At 50.4% G+C, this 24,937-nt stretch overlaps 1 protein-coding gene across 8 annotated transcripts in view; it reads right to left on the bottom strand.

Moving 5' to 3' along the window:
- Positions 1 to 24,937, bottom strand: part of CTNNBIP1 (catenin beta interacting protein 1) — a 53,241-nt gene that overhangs the window by 4,333 nt on the left and 23,971 nt on the right. For 3 of the 8 annotated variants that reach the window (XM_089901774.1, XM_089901783.1, XM_089901780.1), the window contains exons 3-4: positions 14,264 to 14,382; positions 13,618 to 13,708 (exon numbers count right to left, since the gene is read on the bottom strand). In XM_089901774.1, coding sequence (XP_089757900.1) covers positions 13,618 to 13,708; positions 14,264 to 14,359 — 187 coding nt within the window. In that variant the 5' untranslated portion in view covers positions 14,360 to 14,382. Of the gene's footprint in view, positions 1 to 13,599; positions 13,709 to 14,263; positions 22,976 to 24,937 lie in introns of those variants that run through there. The other 5 variants (XM_089901764.1, XM_089901769.1, XM_089901756.1 and 2 more) reach the window with 5 other exon arrangements.

The raw sequence follows: 24,937 nt of genomic DNA, 5'->3' as shown, positions 1-24,937 counted from the left end.
AGGCACAAAAATAGCACCAACTGCCCCAGGAAGGAAGAGTGAGTCTGCAGAGGGAATGGCCACTGGCTCCTTGGAGGAGCCCAGACTTGGGGGCTGCCCAGTGTGTGTAGCTGGGCTACACCCTGAGAGGTGGAGAAAGAAGTCACCTCCTCAAGGTCATGCAGCGACTCCAACAACTATTTAGCAAGACACCTGAGGCAGTGCTGCAACACCAGCTGGTGGCCCCATCCCTGGCTGGGGTGGGGAAGGCTAGGAATCTGCAGCTCCCATTTATAGAGCCTCCCACTCTGCTGCTAGCTGGGTGCGGAAAGGGCCCACAGAGCTGCTGCCCATCCATACTCTGTTCTGTTCCTAAAGGACTTGCTGTTTTCCAGGCCTCACCAGCAGGGATCTGCTTTCCTTTGGGGCCCGAGCGGGGGCAGGCTCTTCCAGAGCATTGTCTGACCTGTCCTTATCACTGGTTGGCCTGGTACTCATCATTCAACAAGGGCCTGACCTGAGCTCACAGGCCTCTAGGCGAGGATGCTGCCCTTCCCTTTCCTCTTTTCCATGGAACTTGGGCCAGTTACCTAACAGGGAGGGTAAGCTGCTTAGTTAGTTATTAAGATTCAAGCTCTCAGAGCTTGAGAGCCAGGAGGGGTCTCCAAGGTTAACCCTCATGGTCCCTCCTTCTCCCTTAAAGGCTAGGATGTGGGGGTTCCCTCAGATGCTCTCACTGTCCTGGAAACGCAGGGCTCACAACAGGAAGATGCTACAAGGAAGCCAGCAGGCCGAACCCACTGCCTCTGCGCCGTCAGCTAGGTTTACTATCCTGTTTTACCGACAAGGCTGGTCCACCCCACTGGTACCTCTGCTGACGCTGTCCGGACTTGGGTTCAGAGTTTGTCCTTTCTGTTTGTCCTTTCCCACCAGATGCCATGAGCACAGGAGGGGAGAAGATGATCAGTCTCTCCTGTTCCACACTCTCTGACCCATTAAAAGATAAAGCCAAAACCAGATGAAGACATCGCAAGGAAAGAGAACTACAGACCAGTCTCTCTTATGAATATAGATATTCATAATACCTATGATATGCAAAAATACTCACAAAATACTAGCAAATGGAATACATCAACATATAAAAAGGATTATTTACTCTGACCAAGTGACATTTATCCCAGGAATGCAAGGTTGGTTTAATATCCAAAAATCAATTAATGTAATATATCCTATCAATAGAAAAAAGGACAAAAACCATATAATCATCTGAATAGACATAGAAAACACATCTGGCAAAATTCAATACCCCTTCATGATAAAAACACCCAACACACTAGGAATAAATGTGAACTTCCTCAATCTGATAAAGGGCATTTACTAAAAACCCACAGTTATGATCATACTTAATGGTGAAAGATTGAAAGCTCTCCCCCTTCAAGATTAGGAACAAGAAAACAATGTCCACTCTCACCATTTCTATTCAATACTGTGTTGAAGGTTCTATCCAGGGCAATTTGGCAAGAAAAAGAAATAAAAGGCATCCAAATTGGAAAGAAGTATTGATAAAACTATATTTGTAGATGACATGGATCTTACATATAGAAAATCCTAAGGAAGCCACTAAAAGACTATTAGAACTAATAAACAAGTTTAAGTTGCAGGATATAAGGTCAGTGTACAAAAATCATTTGTATTTCTATAAACTAGAAATGAATAATCTGAAAATGAAATTAAGAAAACAATTTCATTTACAGTAGCAGCAAAAATAATAAAATACTTAGGAATAAATTTAACAAATGAAGTATGAAATTTGGACTCTAAAAAGAACGAAACATCAACGTCTAAAACATCGCTGGACGAAATTCAACACAATTTCTATCAAATCCCCGCTGCCTTTCTTGCAGAAACTGACAACCTGCTCCTAAAATTCATATGGAAACGCAAAGGGTGCAGAATAGCCAAAACAATCTTGAGAAAAAAGAACAAGGTTGGACCCACACTTTTGAATTTCAAAACTTACTACAAAGCTACTGTAAACAAGTTTGGGTGGAATTGGCATAGATCAATGGAACAGAATTGAGAAGCTGGAAATCAACCTTCCCATTTATGGTCAATTAAGTTTTGACAAAGGTGCCGAGGGTTCAATGGGAAAGAACTGAACAAATGGTACTGGGACAACTAGATATACTCACATGTAAAAGATGAAGTTGAACCCTTACCTTGCACCATATACAAAAATTAACTCAAAATGGAGGAATGACCTAAATATAAGAGCTGATGTTATGAAACTCTTAGAAGAAAACACAGGAGTAAATCTTCATAGTCTTGGGTTAGGAAATGGTTTCTTAGATATGACACCCAAAGCACCATCAACAAAAGAAAAAAATAAATAAATTGGGCTTTATCAAAGTTAAAAGCCTTTTTTTCTTTTTTTTTTCTCCCCATAATTTGGCCACACCGCATGTGGGATCTTAGCTCCCCGACCAGCACCCCCTTCATTGGAAGCGTGGAGTCTTAACCACTGGACCACCAGGGAAGCCCCCAAAGTTAAAAGCTTTTATGCTTCAAAAAACACTATCAAAAAAAATTGAAAAGACAACCTACAGAATGGGAGAAGATATCTGCAAATCATATATCTGGTAAGGGACTCCTATCTAGAATATATAAATAACACAACTCAATAATAATAAAAAGTCAAACAACTCAATTTTTTAAATGGGCAAAGAACTCGAATAGACATTTCTCCAGAAAAGATATATGAATGGTCAACAAGGGCATGAAAAGACGCTCAACATCATCAGTCATTATGGAAATGCAAATCAAAACCACAATGAGACACCACTTCTTACCCAATGGACAGCTGGAATCAAAAAGACAGACAATAACAAGCATTAGCAAGGATGTGGAGAAATTTGAGCCCTCAGACTTTGCTGGTGGAATGTCAAATGGTGCAGCCCCAAGCCTGCTCCACCTGCAGCCTTCCCCATCTCAGCCGATGGCACCTCCATCCCCTGGTTGCTCAGGTCAAAAACCCTGGGGTATTCCCGATTCCCTGTCTCACACACACACTCCACGTATAACACATCAGCAAATCCTGCTGACTGTACTTTTAAAATGTATCCTGAATACATTACCATTTCCCCTACTACCACTCTGGTCCAGGCCACCACTACCCCTCTCACTAGCCTCCTGTACCCTCTTTTCCTGGATCTCCCCTCTCTGGACCCCGAGGGTCCATTCTCCACATAGCAGTCAGAAGGAAGTTCTTAAAACTATGAGTCAGATCCTGCCACTCCTTTGCTCAAAACTCTCCAAAGGTGGTTTATTATAAGATTTCTCATCATACTCAAGGGAAACTCCAAACTCTACACCGTGGCTTCAAGACCCACCATGATCTGGCCTCTCACTGTCTTTTCACCCCTTTTTATATGCCTCCTCCCACCCCCCACTCCGCTCCAGCCACATGGGCTCCTGGCTGTCCTTCAGGCACAGGAACTTGCAACCCAGGACCTTTGCACCTGCGGTTTCCTTTGCCTCAATGCTCTTCCCCCCAAGTCTAGCTCTCGCACTTCATGCCAGTCTGTGTAAAATCACCTCCCCAGGCCCTCACTGACCACAGCATCTAACATAGTGATACAGGATGAATCGTTACAGGTGAGGAGCCTGAAGCTCAGAGAGATGAAGCAACTCAGTGAATCAGAGGCAGAGGGAGGACCCGACGCAGACTCCAAAGACCATGCTACACTACATGTTTTGTCGTTTTCTATTAGGAAAAGGAAGTAATGGTCCTGCTCCAGTTACCCTGAGCACTGAGGCTGCTCAGGCCTCCTGGCAGAGACTGCAGTAATCCATCTGCTCCCATTAGAATGGAACCAAGACCCAGGATTTATAAAGCAACACCAGAGCAGACCTGGGGTATCTTGGAGAAAATTCAACATGGAATCCAGAAGACCAACCTGGGAGGAGCCCAGACGCCCACCCCCTGCCCCCGCCTACTGTTCTGCCAGGTGCCCCCCTAGTCCCATGGCTCCCCTGCCACGGGGAGCAGGGCCAAGGCGCTGGCGAGGGCACAGCTCTCTGAACCAGGGCAGGGCACCGAGGGGGTCATCCCACCCCACGGTCCGTGCCAGCTCTGCCCCTTTAATGGAGTCCAGCCAAGTGACTGGGGAGAGAAAAATGACAAATATTCAGGAGCTTAGAAAAGGGAGGCTGGCCCCTAGCTGGGGGCGGGAGACAGACAATGGGGTCACTGGTCTGTTTGCAAGCTCAGGATGAATTCACACCAGCAGAATCACAAGCCCAGCCCAGGCTCCACACACCAGCACCACCCTCAGCCCACGTCCCGCTCACCGAAGGGAACCAGCATGCTGCCATCGGGAAGCCAGCTCACTACAGGGTGCTGGGGCACAGCGGGCAGGGAGCAGTGTGGTTTGGAGAAAGGCCCAGGAATGAGAAAAAACAGGAAAGAGGAACAGGGAGATGGCTGCAGCCCTAAGGTGATGGACGGAGTAAGGGTACACCCGGCCTCTATTTCTCAGACCTGGCCGGAGACATCCTAGTGGAGCCCTTTGCCCTTTTCCAGGAAAGGCACAGACCCTGGAGCTCACATGGAGCTGGGCCTGGCTCCAGGGCGGACGAGGACTGCTCCAGACACCACCACCACTCCCTCTCCAGGAGGGACCCTGTGGAGAGAGAGACCAGGCAGCGGAAGGAAGGGATGAGGCCTCCTAGGGCAGCAGGGATGTGCTAACTGTGCTGGTCCAGCCTACAGCCCAGCAAAGCGCCTGGCTGCGGGGGGACAGGCTGCAGAGAGCTCTTCCAGCTCCTGCAGAGTCCAGCCGGGAGGAGTGGATGCTCATACGTGGCTGGAGAGAGGCCACAGCCCTGAGAGTAGACCCTCCCCAGGAAACCAACACAAGGTAACAAAAGCCTGGGCCAGCTTCCAAAGCCTTCCAGCCCCAGTGCCCCACAGTTCAGGACACAGCCCGGTACAGATGTCACCAGAGAAAAGGCGGGGACTCCCAGCACCAGCACCAGCCACAAGTGGGGACACCCACGTCACCCGATGCAGGGTCATGGGCTCCTGCAAGGGCTGCAGCCCCCCAGCCTCTCTGAAAGCCTCACGCCCATCCCTGGCCGGAGCTGAGCACAACTACTCCATTCTGGGCTCGGGCATCTCAGCCTCCTGACCTCCTAATGGGCCTAACACCCTCCCAATGAGGGCAAATGACTGGGGCCTGGAAAACTCCGTATCCTCCACGCACACGGCTGACTGGCTGGAGAGGAAACACAGCCACACGCACCAAAGCGTCCAGGGAATGATTCCCATTCCCGACGTCTGCGCCTTGTCTGACCACATGATCTTTGGCTTTGGTGCTTCCTCTTTGCCCCCTGAGCTCACTTTCTTGCTGTGCATACCAACCAGCATCTGCTACTCGGCTACCCACCAACCGAAAACTGCACGGCTCAGCTACTGGCTCTGGGGAGACGAGCCAGGCAGCGAGGCTCCCAGAAAAACAGGTCCCAGACACCCCTACAAGGGCAAACATCTCCACGGGGGTGAAACTCGGGCACCATCCTGGACTAGGTCTCCCTCCAGACAAGCCCAAACCTGCTTGGCGGCATGTGCTGCTTTTAGCAGCCGTGGCCTAGGAGCCCAGGGGTGCTATACAGCTCAGCTCTGCCACCCAAAGCTCCTAGAGGATGGCTTTTTCCCAGAGACAGCACGACACTGGTCGCCATGGGGACAGCACGCCGGATCCACCAAGGTCTCAGCAGCCAAGGCAGGCTCCAGGCTTGGTGGCACCTACTGGGCCCCGGTGTGAGGCGGCTCCTGGCAGAGGTCCTGGACCTCCTGACAGACCAACGAGGGCCTCCCCAGTCTTGGGCTCCCTTGGTGGATCACGGTACCTGGGCCTGGGTCTGACCCCTGCCTACCCGTGCGATACTGGGCAAGTCCCTGCACATCCACCTCCGTTTCCTCACCTGCAAAACACACGTATCCTGCCCATCTGACTGACCTGGATAATGTCCGCAGCATAAAGCATCACAGACAGCATCTTGTGGGGTTACCCCTCAGGATTCTAGTACACCTGCTCTGCTCTAGTCCCACGTGCCCCAAACCCACCTCACCCCCCCATACCCCACTGAGCCCAGCACACACATCCTACCTCTGGGGCTTTCTAGGGGGGTTCCCTTCCCTCAGGGTCAGTCATCCTGTGATCTGCACCCAAAATTCTTTACGTGTTTGCCCGTGTTTCCATCTGCCCTGCTGGGCTGGCAGCTCGAGGCCGGGGGCGGTCGCCTGGCACCCAGATCAGTGGGCTACTGTGAATGGGACGGTGCCATCGCTGGCCCAACTGGCCTTGATGCTCTTCTCCGGGACAGAGGTCTGCCTCTTCTGGGTGTCAGGAGGTGGGAGCAGAGGTGCACAAGGGCTTGGAGGCCCCTGCTCTCAGCTCTACACAATAGCACCCATCACGCTGGTGAAGGAGGGTCAAGGCAGCCCTTCACCAGCCGGAACCAGAGGCCGAACTGAGCGACCAGCTCTTTTCTTCAGCTCTTTCCCTTTCTTGGGGTTATTTATTTCAATTAATTTTTATTGGAGTATAGTTGCTTTACAATGCTGTGTCAGTTTCTGCTGTACAGCAAAGTGAATCAGCCCTACGTATACATATCTCCCCTCTTTTTTGGAATTCCTTCCCATTTAGGTCACCGAAGAGTCTTGAGTAGAGTTCTCTGTGCTGTACAGTAGGTTCTCATTAGTTACCTATTTAATACATGGTATCAATAGTGTATACATAGTGGTATATATGGTACCAGTAGTGTATATCCCAATCTCCCAATTTGTCCCCCTCAACACGGGGTATTTTTTTTTTCTTTCTCCGTGACACAAGTTATCACGTACCAAGTCCTTCTGGTTGATTTTTCAGTCGGATTCAATGTATATGAGATTTTTGGGTTCAATTTTATTATTATTAGGTTACAGGTAATTCTCATGAAAGTGTTGATTAAAGTTTAAAAAGATTAGCTTCCCATCCCACTGACTGGAATTCTCCCAGGGCCTGACAGTAATTTCAGTCCAGAGTCGGTTGTCACCTGGAGCCTCTGGGAGAGAAGCCTCAGAGCCGCACGTGAGCAGATGGGGGTCCCGGGACCCCGGCAGCTGGTCTGCACAGAGGGGGAGCCTCGGTCTACACAGGGATCTGACAGACCCCACTCTGTGCCAGAGCTGGACCACGGGGAAATGTGAGACTGCGAGCACAGCACGGACCCTGGCCCCTCGGGGCTCCTGACCTGATGTGATAACCGCTACAGGGAAGGAAAGATCCGCAGGCAGTCCAGGAGCCAGAGGAGGAAAGCGGGCCGACCCTGGAAGGGCAGAGGGGGCGGCAGAGGAAGGGAAAGAGCAGAGGCCAGATGGTGTGGGAAGGGATTCCAGGAAGAATGCTGGCTGTAAAACAGAGATTGTGCCAGCACCCCACTCGAGGGCCGCTGAGAGGGTCAACTGGGGTGATGAGCAGAGGGGTGAGCTTGCTTGGTCCCTGGAAGAGCCGTGCACTGGGTGGGCCCTCTCCTTGGGCCGCTGGCTCCCTGCTGGGTTGCCCATGACCACAGCTATTTTAACAAGGTTCTCAGTGTAACCCTGAGACCAAATGACCTATTTTAGGCTTGCTGGCAGCGGACCCTGAGCCTGCAGCCTTGGCTTCCGCAGGGGAAAGCCGGAAGAGCCCTGGGACCGCCCAGCTGGCTCAGGCTGGGGACCTTCCCTGGAAAGTCTCTTCGAGAAAGAGTGTGATCAGACAGAGGCTGGAACAGGCCTGGGGAGCCAGCGTGCCAGCACCGCAGCTCCAGGGCCAGAAAGAGGGGAAGAGAAAGGACGAGGGCTTCCTTAACAAAATGGGCCACATCAAGACAGGGTCCCTCCAGCCCCAGGACAGCTGGACAAAGGTCTATACGAAGCATGACTCGAGGATGGTAGTTCTGCAGGCGACTGGCCACAAGGAGGCCTTTGCCAAGTGTACCAGGGGCCTGGAACTGGCACTCGCCGCATCCGTCCCCAGTGTGGTGCTGGGGCAGAGAGAGACCTGGAGCTCAAACAGAACCAGCACGTTCAAAGGCACCTGGAGGTGAAAGGCCCAGAAAAAGAAGGCAGCAGGAAATCCTTCCAATTTTCTCATGCCCTCCTGAAATACCATGCTAACTCCCTACAGCACACCTGCTCCTCTGGTAAAACACTGTTCTGCTTAAAAATGCACATGGCCTGTAAGCCACTCCTAGACGGGCTTTGTTTACCACACCCTGGACCCACATGACCCGTTCTATGACCTTGAGCATCTTACTCAACCCCTCAGGGCCTGTTTTCTCATCGTGAAAGTGGGCCTGTGACAGTGACTGCCTCACAGGGCTGTCCTGAGGATTCTCTGGGATAACTTTAATGCTACCTGACATGGAACCTGGCACACAGGAGGAGCTCGATAAATTAAATTAATTATAATTAATAGCAAAAATGAAAAACAAATGTCGCCTGGTAAAGGATCAGGGAGCTTCCCTGGCGGCCCAGTGGGTAAGACTCCTCACTCCCAATGCAGGGGGCCCGGGTTCGATCCCTGGTCGGGGAACTAGATCCCACGTGCATGCCGCAACTAAGAGTTCATGCACCGCAGCTAAAGATCCCACGTGCCGCAACTAAGACCCGGCGCAGCCACAAAAAAAAAAAGGTAAAGGATCGGTCAAAAAATGATAGCACAGCCACATGGCTGCATATCACGCGACTGCTAAAATGTTTTCTTGAAAATCGTTTGAGGACATGGTAAAATTATCATAAGTGAAAACATGGATGTTACAATGGATATTACAACGTTTACACTGTATATGGTCTCAACTCTGTAATGAAAATACATGCATATTTTTTTAAAAAGTCTGCTGGGAAATTAATGCAAGGGAATAGTGATTCTAGCTACACGGTAGGAATCAATCCTCTAAGCTTTTCTGCTGTTTGTCTTTCCCAATGACTTTCCACAATGACTATGCATTCTTTCATAGCCAGGAAAAACGATCGACATATGTTATGGAGAGAACAGCACTGACAATAAGAAAGGCACGAACTCAGCATTCTGTTGAGCCTGCTTTGGAAGCTACTGCTCTCCGCCCCCGAGCCTACAGCTGGGGCTTCTCAGCAAGGCGACCTTCCCAGAGAAGCAATGATTGCCTTTGGTTCAAAGTCAGTCCAGCGAGGATGTCGGGTCTGCTTGGCCACCCTGGGGACCAGGAGACAAGCGCTCCATGTTCCTGCCTTTTCGGGGGACTATGGGCTCCCAGACCCAGAGCCTGGTCCATTCATTCACCCAAGAACATGCTGGCGCTCTGGGGGGCCCAGCCCCACAAATACAAAGAGGGAAGCCACAAGGGGCTCAGAGTTGGTCAAGAGATGGACCAGGAGACAGTGTGGGGAGTAGCAGGGCCAAGGTACACGTGTGCGGTGGGGATCACAGGAGGGCCTGGCCCTGCCCGTGGGAGGCAGGGGAGGGGGTGGGCTCAGGGCTGGGCTCCTGGCAGCCGAGAGGCAAATGCAGGGACAGAAAGGCGTGAACGCACGAGGCCTGAGACGGGAGCTGAAAGCCATTCACTGTGGCTGTTTGTGGAGCATGAGGTCCTGGTGTCGGGTGGGCAGGGGTCCTGCTCATCACGCTAAGGGGTTTGGATTTTATCCTCAAGGCAGTAGAGAGCCACTGAAAGATTTTAAGTCGGGAAGAGACCCGCTGATGTAGCCTTCGATACTCACTCTGGGTACAGGGTAGAAAGTGCACGGAGAGGGCAAGACGAGAAGTCAAGGTGCCAGTTAGGGGCTGTTTGTGGTGATCGAGACAAGAATTAACACGGGCTCAGACGAAAATGCGGGTTCAAACCAAGATGGAGAAGACAAAGCAGATGTGAGGAGCATTAAGGCGGGAGAATCAAGAGGACCTGGTAACCTCCTAGGTACCTGGGGAAGACAGGAGTCAGTGGCTGGTCCCCAGGACACTGGATTCATGGGGTGGCACATCCTCACGACAGAGAATACAGGCGGGAGCACAGACCCCGGGGCGGGGAGAGGTTACGACCCTGAACGTGCTGAATGTGGGGCGTGTGCGGCCAGACGGCCAGTAGAGAGCGCGCATCAAGCTGGGGGTCAGCAGGAGGTCTGGGCTGAGGGGGTGTATTTGGAAGGCATCGACCAGAGCTCTGTTGGGAGTCACGGGAGTGATGTGACCTCCCAGGGAGAGCGTGTGACACTGAGAGGAGAGGACAAAATATGGAGAACACCAGCATGACCATGGTGAGGGGAAAGGAGGCACTGGGGGGGCGGGGGTTGGGAGGCAGTGAGCAGAGAGAAGCAGAAAATGGGGGAGGGGGGAGATAGAGGGGGGTCTCATGGAAGACAAGGGAGGGAAAGGAGGGCTTCCAGAAGGAGGCTTTCGAGGGTGGTCTTGGAACAGCACAGCCCAGGCAGGTCTACCCGCTGTCCAGTGCAGTACTGGGGGGCCTCTGGGGCCCTCTCCTGGAACCATTTGGTGAGGCGCTATGGTGCAGGCCCGTGCACCAGGGTCTCCAGCACCTACCTGGACCCAGCAGACACTGAACACGTGTTCACGGAGGGAAGTATGGGATGGGGGGCGGCCGGGAGGCGTGGGCTGAGGGATGCCCAGCTTGCTGCTCTCCTACCTGGGTCTGGGGAGGGCAAGCAGTGCTCCCGGTACCAGACCCCTCCAGCCCCAGAGGGGAAGCATGTGCGGGTCCAAGGTGGTGGGCAGGACTCCGGGATGGATGGCCAAGCGCTGACCCATTGGTGGGGCGGCCTCAGGCCCCCTACTGAGGGCAGCTGGAACAGCATAGGTCAGAGCTGCGTGAGCCGGCGGAGCAGCGCACAGGCATTTGCTGAGAGACAGTGCCGCCTAGTGGCAGGAGGTGCTCACACCAGGCTTCTACGGGACGGTCCCGCCCATCACCCCGAATGCTCCTAGGCCTTTCTGGGCCTTTCATGCTGGGGTCCTGAGCACTGGAAGCAATGATCCAGGGTTCTTGCCACCTGGGTGGCACCTGAGACTCTGACAGCAACATGCCCTGTGGCATCAGCTGAGGTCGGCTCTGACAACGGGGAAGGTGGGCAGGCTAGAATTTTATCAAAGCCCCATTTGGCCCCATGGTGTGGGCAGAAATGTAGGGTCCTGCTCTCAGGCTTGAACCTCCATAGTGGGAGAGACTGGACTGCTTGCTGTTTTGTTGGCACAAAGAAAATACAGTAAGCCTGTGAGGCTTGTCGCTGGAGGTGACTGTGGGGCGAGGGGCAGACTGAAGGGCAGCCCAGCAGCAGAGAACCATCTCCCCAGAGATTCTCACCCAGCTCCAGGTTCACTCCCAGGAGCCTGCTTCCCGGAGAGAAGTACCCAAGGCCAGCCTGTCTGTCTGTGGACGCCCCACACCCAGGAGGGCCCGGATTCCAGGGCCACGAAATCACACCCACAGGCCCACGGCTCACTCCTGGCTGCTCAGCAGTTTCAGGCCAGGTGAGGTCACCGTGACTGCCTTAAATAACTCAGCAGAGCTCATTTTTATTTTCGGTTGTTGGTTTAGCTGAGCAAGACAAGAAGAGTTCTCTTAAAAACACTTTTTAAAACGTCCCCTTTAAACAACAAGGTCCTACAGTACAGCACAGAGAACTATATTCAATATCCTATGAGAAACCATAATGGAAAAGAATATTTTAAAAAAGAATGTATGTATGTGTAAAACTAAATCACTTTGCTGTACAGTAGAAATTAACACAACATTGTAAATCAACTATACTTCAATTAAAAAAAAAAGAAAAATAGGAAACCAAAAAAGCCGTTCAGAATCTAAAAAAAAACTTCCCTTATTGTAAAAGAAATGTATGTGCAATATTAAAAAAAATTAGTTTTACAAAAAAATGTGTGACTTGGAAAGTCAAAGTCCCTTATGTGGTTCCACCCTCCATCAAAATTTTCTCTAAACCACCTGGTAAATATTCTTTCAGCTTCTTTTGCTCTATACACATACATTCGTGCGTGTGTGAATATGGGCGGGGGGTGGGGAGTGTATGTGGTGGTGTTTTCTATACTGACAGTTCTATAGCTTCTTTTGATTTTTTTCCCATTAACAGCTTTCTACTTAGAGGTATTCTTACCCCTGCAGCTCAAATTCAGGTTAACCCAGTGACCCAAGACCAGGCTGGGAGAAAAGGTGATGCCCCAGGGACTCAGAAGCCTGAGAGTTTCAAGTGAATGCGGTTGGGGAGCAGGGGAGAGGGACCCACGCTAAAACCCAGATCAGCCCTGGAGGAGAAAAGACCTCTCCCAGAAGAAATATCCCAGGACGGGGCGGGGGGGGGGCGGGGGGCAGACTCCACACCGCTTATCTCCTCCCCAGCGGTGGCTGACAGCACAGCTGGCGCAGACAGGCTGCGGCACGAGGGTGGCCCGGGCGAGAGGCTGTCCCCGGAAGCTGCTGGGGCCACGGGAACACCCTGTACATTTCTGCTGACTTGGGCGCACAGGCTGGGTCACACCCAGCGTCAGAGCTCGGGAACCGGGTCCTGCGCCAGGGCAGAGCCCTGCGTGTGACATCCAGGAGAACAAGGGCAGCCTCAGGAAAAGCAGTCCTGTGTGCCAGGTCTGCTCACCTCCCCGGCCTCAGGGATCAGCAAACACGCCCATCAGCACTCTGCTCCTGGGAGCCTGCTCACACCAGACAGGTCACCGGCTGCACGATTCAACAGCCAAGAATTCCAAGCGATTGGAAATTGGTGGTCAGGGTCCTGGGCTACAGGGTCAGGATAAGGCTTCCAGAAAGGGAGAGCCCATTAAGTGCCCAGCAGCTTCCTGCAGCTCCAGGACAGACAGAGACAAACCCAGCTCTGCAATCGGGCTGCAGGTTTGCATCCTGGGCCCCCCAGGAACTGGCTGCAGTGGCTTATTGCTTCAGAACCCCCGTTTCCTTGCCTGCTAAGTAGAAGTAATACAGCTGGCAGCTCGAGCCTGCTAGACAATAAACACTCAGTGTTACCCACTACCATTATTACAACTGGCTGAGGGTACTCAAAAGAGAAGTAACTCCCTTGGGCACACGGAGACCTCCAGGACCACTGGGGCCACCTTCCTGGGCACAGCCAGGAACACAGCAGCCACCGTGCAGCCCGCACCTAGAGCAGGCCCCTGCACACAAGGGTGGTTTCCTTGTCCATGAACAGGGTACTCGGGGGCGGGGGGCAGGGGCAGGCAAAGGCTGAAGAAATGCAACCACCAGAGCCTCTGCAGCTATGGGGCCCCCAGACACCTCCATTTCTTCCTCTTCCTCCCCCAGGCCTAGAAAGGGATCCCCCCCATTACCTGATTGGGTCCTTGGCTCCCAGCTGGGGAAGGAGAAGGGACCGGCCTGGAGGCTCTGCAGGCTCTGCAGGCTCCACGTCTAGACGCTGCCGCCAGCTGGGGCTCAGCTCTGTGGGTGAGGGAGCTGCCGCCCCGAAATCTCTCTCTCGTGGACCACCCATCTGGAAGGGCTGGAGCTATGCTTTCTAAAGGAACCACAACTTGCTCTCGCTGGCCACGTGGGCCCTCAACTCACCCTGGTCAATGGACTCACCCTGGTCGATGGAGTGCTGGGGCAGCTGGCTGAGCTGGCTGCTGACCACCCCCGCGTAGGTGCGCAGGAACTCCTCCTCGCTGGCCGTCAGCTGCAGGGGCGAGAGGGCTGGGTGAAGGGTGGCCCGCACCCGCTCCCTGGGCCTCTGTTGTTGAGAACTGACCTTCTAGTTCCAGGGTGAGCACCCTCTCCCCTCTGCTCCCACCCCTGAAACTTGGTCCATCCCCAGGCCTTGGCACCGGGATCAGATCGGGGATGGGGATTCCAGCGTAGGGCAGGCCCTGCTTGGGGAGCCCCTCCCTCTCCTGTTGAGAAGGGCCACTGCACACCTGCTGCCCTCTCGGTGGCTGTCCTGCCCGCCGGTCACCACCGGAAGAGAAGACTCCCGGGAGAGGGGAGGAAAGGAAGGTCAGGGCCTTTAGGACCCTCACCCACTTGGCCCAAACATGGCACAGGGAGTACCATGCCGAACTGGACATGCTGGTGCCTGTGCCCGGGAGCCTGAATTAGCCACAGCCAAGCCAGAGGCCTGGCATCCCCATCCCCAGACCACAGCTGCTACAGAAGGTGGTTACAGCCCCTCTGCCCGTCGGCATCAGGCACCCTCCCTGGGAGGCCTGCTGCTTGATGCCCCGAAGGCACTCACGTTGGAGCCCATCTTCCTCAGCATGAGCAGCACTCGGACCTTCTGCTGAACGTACATCTCCTCCGGACTCTTCCCGGGGGCCCCCTCGCGGTTCATGCCCTGGCCAGCTCTGGGGACTCCTGCAGAGCGAGGAGAAGCATGGGGTGGGGCGGTGTCAGGACGAGACATACCCGCACACCGGCACGAGTTGTCAGGCCGCCCATGTTGCATCAGGGGCTCGTTTCTGAGAGCCCAGAGCAGGTGGCGAGCTGCCCGTTCCTCCCTCACGCCTGCTGGCCTGACAGCCAGACTGAGCAGGGATCTCCCCGGAGCAGGCACCGGTGGCCAGCCCCCTCTGTGTGTGGAGCTGTCAGGCCCAGGTGGCTGAGCTGACCCAGACTTCTTGCCAGCTCTACCTTCCAGCCACCCCTCAGCAAGACTCCTGCTATGAGCCCAGGAGATGTGCTGCATGAAACCCAAAGTGTCCCCGTCTTTCAAAGCCAGCAACTTCCATGAGGAGCAAAGTGACGTGATCAGAGGCAGCCGGCTGGGGCCTGTAGCTGGAGAAGCCAAGACAGCTCCCTCTGCAAAAGTCCCTGACGAGTTCAAGAGGCTGCCTCCTGGACTGGGCTCCAAGGAGTCCCTCGATGGGGACGGCGAGCCTGGGGCTGCGGGCACACACACCTGCCCGGGCTCGCTGCCGCCACCCTCACAAGCCCACCCACCTGTCACAGGGTGGCTCCTGCACGCGGCAGCTGCGTCCAGGTGCAGCAGGGACCCGACCTGCAGAAAGGTCCCAGGAGAGAAGTCCCAGGGTTTCCTCCCTCCAGGAGGAGCTGGGGGGGAGGAAGCCGGGCGTGGAGGGGTTTGGGTTACACACTTGTAACTCCTGGATGAGTCAGAAATAACGCAGCAGCTGGTGGGGGTGGAGCCCTGGCAGCCCTGGTGCCAAGGAGCTGCGCTCGGAGGACCAAGGGAGCCGGGCTTGCGGGCCAAGGACACTCCTCACACCGTCCATCCCTCAGGGGCCAGCAAGCCTTGGACCAGCAGGCTCTCCCAGGTGAAGGACAAACTCAGAAAGGCGCCAGAGCCCTGGGCAGCAGCCTCCCTGGAGGCTCCTGTCAACCGCTCAGTCCCCAGAAGCTAACAGGGGCTCCGGCCCTAAAAGCCTGAACAATAGGGCAAAATGTGTATTGCGTAGCAATGCAGCTGTGCACTCAATGCAGTGCCGTCTACTTACAGGGCCTTCCTTTCCACCACCAAAGCCCAGGCTCCCTCTTCTACTGTCTGCTATCCTGTCACCTCCTCCTGGTTCAGAAAAGGGTCTAATTAACACTGGTAACCAGGAAGGAGGAGTGAGCTGCCTGCAGAATGACCTCTGGTGAGAGGCAGCCAGCCGTCCCCTGGGGCCAGGTGCAAGAGCGGAGCGGACAGCCCTCAGTTCCCAGCACAGCTGAGTGGGGAGGCTCGGTTCTGGGGGATCACTCCTCCTCCTGTCCAACCCTTCTCACTTCCTTCCACTCCACCACCCAGCGCAAGTAGCCGGAATGATCTTTTTATTTTTTTAATTTTTATTTATTTATTTTTTTTATAAGTTGTGTGTGTTGGTTTTTTTTAATTTTTTTGTTTTATTTATTTTTTTATACAGCAGGTTCTTATTAGTCATCAATTTTATACACATCAGTATATACCTGTCCATCCCAACCACCCAATTCAGCACACCACCATCCCCACCCCGCTGTGGCTTTCCCCCCTTGGTGTCCATACGTTTGTTCTCTACATCTGTGTCTCAACTTCTGCCCTGTAAACTGGTTCATCTGTACCATTTTTCTAGGTTCCACATACATGCGTTAGTATACGATATTTGTTTTTCTCTTTCTGACTTACTTCACTCTGTATGACAGTCTCTAGATCCATCCACGTCTCAACAAATGACTCAATTTCGTTCCTTTTTATGGCTGAGTAATATTCCATTGTATATGTGTACCACAACTTCTTATTTTTTTTTTTTTTTTTTTTTGCTGTACGCAGGCCTCTCACTGTTGTGGCCTCTCCCGTTGCAGAGCACAGGCTCCGGACATGCAGGCTCAGCAGCCATGGCTCACGGGCCTAGCTGCTCCACGGCATGTGGTATCTTCCCGGACCGGGGCACAAACCCATGTCCCCTGCATCGGCAGGCAGACCCTCAACCACTGCGCCACCACGGAAGCCCACCACAACTTCTTTATCGATTCGCCTGTGGATGGGCATTTAGGTTGCTTCCATGTCCTGGCTATTGTAAATAGTGCTGCAGTGAACATTGGGGTGCATGTGTCTTTTTGAATTACGGTTTTCTCTGGGTATATGCCCAGTAGTGGGATTGCTGGATCATATGGTAATTCTATTTTTACTTTTTTAAGGAAACTCCATACTGTTCTCCATAGTGGCTGTATCAATTTACATTCCCACCAACGGTGAAACAGGGTTCCCTTTTCTCCACACCCTCTCCAGCATTTGTTGTTTGTAGATTTTCTGATGATGCCCATTCCAACTGGTGTGAGGTGATAACTCATTGTAGTTTTGATTTGCATTTCTCTAATAATTAGTGATGTTGAGCAGCTTTTCGTGTGCTTCTTGGCCATCTGTATGTCTTCTTTGGAGAAATGTCTATTTAGGTCTTCTGCCCATTTTTGGATTGGGTTGTTTCTTTAATATTGACTGCATTAGCTGTTTATATATTTTGGAGATTAATCCTTTGTCCGTTGATTCGTTTGCAAATATTTTCTCCCATTCTGAGGGTTGTTTTTTCATCTTGTTTATGGTTTCCTTTGCTGTGCAAAAGCTTTGAAGTTTCGTTAGGTCCCATGTGTTTATCTTTGTTTTTATTTCCATTACTCTAGGAGGTGGATCAAAAAAGATCTTGCTGTGATTTATGTCAAAGAGTGTTCTTCTTATGTTTTCCTCTAAGAGTTTTATCGTGTCTGGTCTTACATTTAGGTCACGAACCCATTTTGAGTTTATTTTTGTGTATGGGTTAGGGAGTGTTCTAATTTCATTCTTTTACATGTAGCTGTCCAGTTTTCCCAGCACCACTTATTGAAGTGACTGTCTTTTCTCCATTGTATATATATCCTTGCCTCCTTTGTCATAGATTAGTTGACCATAGGTGCGTGGGTTTATCTCTGGGCTTTCTATCTTGTTCCATTGATCTATATTTCTGTTTTTGTGCCAGTACCATAATGTCTTGATTACTGTAGCTTCGTAGTATAGTCTGAAGTCAGGGAGTCTGATTCCTCCAGCTCCGTTTTTTTCCCTCAAGACTGCTTTGGCTATTCGGGGTCTTTTGTGTCTCCATTCAAATTTTAAGATTTTTTGTTCTAGTTCTGTAAAAAATGCTATTGGTAGTTTGATAGGGATTGCACTGAATCTGTAGATTGCTTTGGGTAGTAGAGTCATTTTCACAATATTGATTCTTCCAATCCAAGAACATGGTATATCTCTCCATCTATTGGTATCATCTTTAATTTCTTTCATCAGTGTCTTATAGTTTTCTGCATACAGGTCTTTTGTCTCCCTAGGTAGGTTTATTCCTAGGTATTTTATTCTTTTTGTTGCAATGGTAAATGGGAGTGTTTCCTTAATTTCTCTTTCAGATTTTTCATCATTAGTGCATAGGAATGCAAGAGATTTCTGTGCATTAATTTTGTATCCTGCAACTTTACCAAATTCATTGATTAGCTCTAGTAGTTTTCTGGTGGCATTTTAAGGATTCTCTATGTATAGTATCATGTCATCTGCAAACAGTGACAGTTTTACTTCTTCTTTTCCAATTTGTATTCCTTTTATTTCTTTTTCTTCTCTGATTGCCACAGCTAGGACTTCCAAAACTATGTTGAATAAGAGTGGTGAGAGTGGCATCATTGTCTTGCTCCTGATCTTAGAGGAAATGCTTTCAGTTTTTCACCATTCAGAACGATGTTTGCTCTGGGTTTGTCATATATGGCCTTTATTATGTTGAGGTAGGTTCCCTATATGCCTACTTTCTGGAGAGTTTTTATCATAAATCGGTGTTGAATTTTGTCAAAAGCTTTTTCTGCATCTATTGAAATGACCATATGGTTTTTGCTTTCTCAATTTGTTAATATGGTGTATCACATTGATTGATTTGTGTATATTGAAGAATCCTTGCATCCCTGGGATAAATCCCACTTGATCATGGTGTATGATCCTTTTAATGTGTTGTTGGATTCTGTTTGCTAGTATTTTGTTGAGGATTTTTGCATTTATATTCATCAGCGATACTGGTCTGTAATTTTCTTTTTTTGTAGTATCTTTGTCTGGTTTTGGTAACAGGGTAATGGTGGCCTCATAGAATGAGTTTGGGAGTGTTCCATCCTCTGCAATTTTTTGGAAGAGTTTGAGAAGGATGGGTGTTAGCTCTTCTCTAAATGTTTGACAGAATTCACCTGTGAAGCCATCTGGTCATGGCTTTGTTTGTTGGAAGATTTTTAATCACAGTTTGTTGGAAGATTTTTAATCACAGTTTCAATTTCATTACTTGTGATTGGTCTGTTCATATTTTCTGTTTCTTCCTGGTTCAGTCTTGAACGGTTATACCTTTCTAAGAATTTTTCCATTTCTTCCAGGTTGTCCAATTTATTGGCATAGAGTTGCCTGTAGTAGTCTCTTAGGATGCTTTGTATTTCTGCGGTGTCTGTTGTAACTTCTCCTTTTTCATTTCTAATTTTATTGATTTGAGTCCTCTCCCTCTTTTTCTTTTTTATAAATCTATTTTATTTATTTATTTTTGGCTATGTTGGGTCTTCGTTGCTGCATGCAGGCTTTCTCTAGTTGCGGCGAGTGGGGACTACTCTTTGCTGTGGTGTGTGGGCTTCTCATTGCGGTGGCTTCTCTTGTTGCGGAGCACGGGCTCTAGGTGCCTGGGCTTCAGTAGTTGTGGCACGCAGGCTCAGTATTTGTGACTCGTGGGCTCTAGAGCGCAGACTCAGTAGTTGTGGCGCACGGGCTTAGTTGCTCCGCGGCATGTGGGATCTTCCCAGACCAGGGCACGGACCTGCATCCCCTGCACTGGCAAGCAGATTCTTAACCACTGCGCCGCCAGGGAAGCCCCCTCTTTTTCTTGATGAGTCTGGCTAATGGTTTGTCAATTTTGTTTATCTTCTCAAAGAACCAGCTTTTAGTTTTATTGATCTCTGTTATTGTTTTCTTTGTTTCTATTTCATTTATTTCTGCTCTGATCTTTATGATTTCTTTCCTTCTGCTAACTTTGGGTTTTGTTTGTTCTTCTTTCTGTAGTTCCTTTAGGTGTAAGGTTAGATTGTTCATTTGAGAGTTTTCTTGTTTCTTGAGGTAGGCTTGTATAGCTATAAACTTCCCTTTTAGAACTGCTTTTGCTGCATCCCATCGGTTTTGGATCGTCATGTTTTCACTGTCACTTGTCTCTAGGTATTTTTTAATTTCCTCTTTGATTTCTTCAGTGATCTCTTGGTTATTTAGTAACGTATTGTTTAGCCTCCATGTGTTTGTGATTTTTACACTTTTTTCCCCTGTAATTCATGTCTAATCCCATAGCGTTGTGGTCAGAAAAGATGCTTGATATGATTTCAATTTTCTTAAATTTACTGTGGCTTGATCTGTGACCCAAGATGTGACCTATCCTGGAGAATGTTCTGTGCGCACTTGAGAAGAAAGTGTCATCTGCTGTTTTGGGATGGAATGTCCTATAAATATCAATTAAATCTATCTCGTCTATTGTGTCATTTAAAGCTTCTGTTTCCTTATTTATTTTCATTTTGGATGATCTGTCCATTGGTGTAAGTGAGGTGTTAAAGTCCCCCACTATTATTGTGTTACTGTTGATTTCCTCTTTTATAGCTGTTAGCAGTTGCCTTATGTATTGAGGTGCTCCTATGTTGGGTGCATATATATTTATAATTGTTATATCTTCTTCTTGGATTGATCCCTTGATCATTATGTAGTGTCCTTCCTTGTCTCTTGTAAGCTTCTTTATTTTAAAGTCTATTTTATCTGATATGAGTATTGCTACTCCAGCTTTATTTTGATTTCTATTTGCATGGAATATCTTTTTCCAACCCCTCACTTTCAGTCTGTATGTGTCCCTAGGTCTGAAGTGGGTCTCTGGTAGGCAGCATATATATGAGTCTTGTGTTTTTTTGTTGTTGTTGTTGTTGTTGTTGTTTTTGCGGTACGCAGGCCTCTCACTGCTGTGGCCTCTCCTGCTGCGGAGCACAGGCTCTGGACGCGCAGGCTCAGCGGCCATGGCTCACGGGCCCAGCCACTCCATGGCATGTGGGATCCTCCCGGACCAGGGCACAAACCCGCGTCCCCTGCATCGGCAGGCGGACCCCCAACCACTGCGCCACCAGGGAAGCCCTGGGTCTTGTTTTTGTATCCATTCAGCGAGTCTGATTTGCTCCTTGTCTTTTGGTTGGAGCATTTAATCCATTCACGTTTAAGGTAATTATTGGTATGTATGTTCCTATGACCATTGTCTTAATTGTTTTGGGTTTGTTTTTGTAGGTCCTTTTCTTCTCTTGTGTTTCCCACTTAGAGAAGTTCCTTTAGCATTTGCTGTAGAGCTGGTTTGGTGGTGCTGAATTCTCTTAGCTTTTGCTTGTCTGTAAAGCTTTTGATTTCTCCATCGAAACTGAATGAGATCCTTGCCAGGTACAGTAATCTTGGTTGTAGGTTCTTCCCTTTCATCACTTTAAGTATATCATGGCACTCCCTTCTGGCTTGTAGAGTTTCTGCTGAGAAGTCAGCTGTTAACCTTTTGGGAGTTCCCTTGTATGTTATTTGTCGTTTTTCCCTTGCTGCTTTCAATAATTTTTCTTTGTGTTTAATTTTTGCCAATTTGATTACTATGTGTCTCAGCGTGTTTCTCCTTGGGTTTATCCTGTATGGGACTCATTGCACTTCCTGGACTTGGGTGGCTATTTCCTTTCCCACGTTAGGGAAGTTTTTGACTATAATCTCTTGAAATATTTTCTCTGGTCCTTTCTCTCTCTCTTCTCCTTCTGGGACCCCTATAATGTGAATGTTGTTGCGTTTAATTTGTCCCAGAGGTCTCTTAGGCTGTCTTCATTTCTTTTCATTCTTTTTTTTTTTTTTTTTTTGTGGTACGCGGGCCTCTCACTGTTGTGGCCTCTCCCGTTGCGGAGCACAGGCTTCAAACGCGCAGGCTCAGCGGCCACGGCTCACGGGCCCAGCCGCTCTGCGGCATGTGGGATCCTCCCAGACCGGGGCACGAACCCGTGTCCATTGCATCGGCAGACGGACTCTCAACCACTGCACCACCAGGGAAGCCCTCTTTTCATTCTTTTTTCTTTATTCTGTTCCGCAGCAGTGAATTCTAGCATTCTGTCTTCCAGGTCACTTACCCATTCTTCTGCTATTGATTCCTTCTAGTGTAGTTTTCTTTTCAGTTATTGTATTGTTCATTTCTGTTTGTTTCTTCTTTAATTCTTCTAGGTCTTTGTTAAACATTTCTTGCATCTTCTCGATCTTTGCCTCCATTCTTTTTCCGAGGTCCTGGATCATCTTCACTAACATTATTCTGAATTCTTTTTCTGGAAGGTTGCCTATCTCCACTTCGTTCAGTTGTTTTTCTGGGGTTTTATCTTGTTCCTTCATCTGGTACATAGTCCTCTGCCTTTTCATCTTGTCTGCCTTTCTGTGAACGTGGTTTTTGTTCCACACGCTGCAGGATTGTAGTTCTTCTTGCTTCTGCCATCTGCCCTCTGGTGGATGAGGCTACCTAACTGGAATGATCTTTTTAAAAGCCAGAATGGATGACATTTCTCCCCACTCCAACCTACCCCAAGATACACTTCACGCCCTTGCCAGGACCCCACATGACCGGCCCTGCCTCTCGCTCCCACTCCTCCCCTCTGTCTCGCTGGCCCCCAGTTTGTTTCTAGGACCTGCCAAGAAGCTCCTCCCCAGCAGCCTTTGCACTGGGGTCCCCAGGCTGGAACTGGCTTCTTTTCCACTCGCTTAGATGCCTTCCTGGGGAGCCTTTCCTGACTGCATGACCGTGGTAGGTCATGCGCCCCACCCAGGCCCTCTTGGGCACGTGGTCCCATCACATCCCAGTTTCTTCTTCTTTTGTTTTTTTTTTTAGGCCACACCATGCGGCATGCAGATCTTAGTTCCCCGACCAGGGACTGAACCCGTGCCCCCTGCATTGGGAGCATGGAATCTTAACCACTGGACCACCAGGGAAGTCCCTCGTCCGCTTCCTAGAGCACCTGCCAGGGTGCTCACTCACTGTCTTCCTGCACCTGCTGGAGGGCCGGGGCCGGGGCTGCTTCGCTTGCCCCGTCTTCCTTCAGCCCTGGCCCAGTTGGCTGAAGAGAGAACCCAGACAGCCTGTGGGGTCTGGGCTTCCACCCCCTACCATCTCCACATCACTTACGGTCAAACACAAGTCCCTAATCCAGTCTCCATAACCAAATTTAGCTTTTCCAAAGACTCTCATTCCTGAGTATTTTGTGTGCCTTCGGCTGTCGTGTTCTCCGAGGTCATCTGAAATGCTCCATGAAGACTTCAAATTCGGAATTAGGGCTTCCAGGGGTAAAAGTCTTCTGATTCTGTCCTGTGTCCAAGGGCTAATGGTCAGTTGGCCCTCTCCTTGTGGAAGTCAACGGACTGGCCACTAGGTGTCGCCACACACAAAAGAACCAGAGCCCCAGGGCCACACCCACCCGCTCCCCTACCTCCGTGCTACTGCCCCCTCACCCCCCACCCCCTCGGCCCCCAACACAAGCCCCCCAAAGGCCCTTCTGGTTCAAGGCTTCATAGTGGTCCTACTGTCACAAACCACCCCCAGTCCTGGGTCCCAGGGCAAGCTCTATCCCCCCATTTAGGGGCCAGCTCTACCCAGGCAAGGATATGTCTCTGGTTTTGCTGGGCGTCCCAGGACCTCGGACGCTGGCTTCAGAGAGGTTGAGAGCCCCTTCCTCACTGTCCTTTCCTGACCAGCCAAGCTTCCTCCAACAGGAGTATGAGGGCTCAGAACCCACAGGAGTGTGTGTGGGTGCCCGTCTCAATCATTTTACACGGGGTCTATTTCACAGAACTTTGCTCCTCCCAACAATCCTACCCTTGGCGTCACGTACAGACCGGTTCTGTTGCACTGTAGCTCCACTATCCCTGGGGACCCACCACACTCACACTGTGATTACCAGGGGGCCTCACACACCCAGCCGTGGGCCTGGGGTGTCGTTGGTGCCTGGATGGGTCTTTGGGGCCAGGTCACTCCCTGTTCACACTTCCCTGGCAGAGGCCAGTTCTTAAACTGTTCCTGCTTGCCTTGGGAGGACTCCTGCCCTTCCTAAAACTTCTGGTCTTCTAGGATTCTTCGAGCTCTAGTTTGAGCTGACTCCACCCTGCTGCCTGACAGAGAGAACACCCAGGAATGGGTCAGGGCCGACTGCGGTGTGAACACGTGTTCCTGCCCTCCACACTCCAATCCTGATGGACGAGAACACTGGGACCTGTTTACATAATTCCGTCCGAAACAGAAGCTGCATCAAGGGTGCCAATGTGAAGGAAATAACTGAAGAGAATCACAATCAACCCAAACAACAACGACCTTTCAGTCACTGGTAATGCTGCAAGTGTATTACAGTGTGTTTGAGTTTGGTGCCTATCCAAGCGAACATGTGGTTAAGTTTTCATCACAGTTTTGACACACATTAGATTAACTTCACTTGAGAATTCTTATTCTTCCCTGTAGGGATCAAGAACTGGTCTCCACTAAAATGTGTTTAAATTACCTAAGTCCAAACTGCAAAGAATTTGGACACAATAATTATTCATTCAGTCCTCAGCTGTGAGAGCTGAAGGTAAGGTAATGCTGCTTCTCACTTATGGTCTCCTGGCGACCCCACAAACACACCACCGCCTAAGATGGTGGAGCTTCCATCCTAAATCCTAAGAAAATCCCTCAGTGTTAACTGCCCAAGTCAGAGACAGACCTGCTCCCTCTCTTTAGATATAACATTCTGGAAGCTAAACAGGGAAAGGCATACATGAGCCAAAACATAGAAAATGGAAAGAAACAGGCAACTATCAACTATGCAAATGAAAGGCGAGGGGAGAGGCTTGTGGCTAAGTGGATGCTGTGTCACAGATATCCACGGCTTACGCGGAAGTGGGCGTGGTTCCAGAAAATCACACCTCATTGGGACAAATGCACTTCAGAGAAACTGAGTTCCATACATTCACTGCAGACACACAGATGCATTCACCCCCACACACACACCTTCCACACACTTCTGTTGGTTCTGAGCCTGCATCTCTGTTGAAGGAAGGTTGGTAGGTAAAAGACAGTCAGGAAGGGGTTCCCAACCACTGGGAAGGGTGCTTACAAAGTGACAAATGTGGCTCGTGGCCTGGGAGGCCGCACCACATTCTCTGGGAGGCATCGAGGTCGTCCGTAAGATACCACGTTCCTGCCCAGAGATTAGAGGGACCTAATCTCTATGCACATGAGCTCCAGCTTGGAAACAGCTGATCTCACTTTGGAAGAATTGGGAGGTAGAGCAGGAAAGACCCAGTGAGCAGGACATGCAGAAGTCAGACCCATTCTGATAAATGACTTTGAAAGCTGGCCTCCCTTTGACAGGCAGGGGGCTGGGGGGGGGCGCCCAAATACAAACACAGCCACCT

This window comes from Delphinapterus leucas, chromosome 1 (genome assembly GCF_059928025.1).
Source record: "Delphinapterus leucas isolate spDelLeu-1000000601 "Yukka" chromosome 1, BTC_Dleu_Yukka2, whole genome shotgun sequence".
Taxonomy (NCBI): domain Eukaryota; kingdom Metazoa; phylum Chordata; class Mammalia; order Artiodactyla; family Monodontidae; genus Delphinapterus; species Delphinapterus leucas.
The sequence above is the reverse complement of the archived record's forward strand: the minus strand, read 5'-3'. Positions and strand labels throughout refer to the sequence as shown.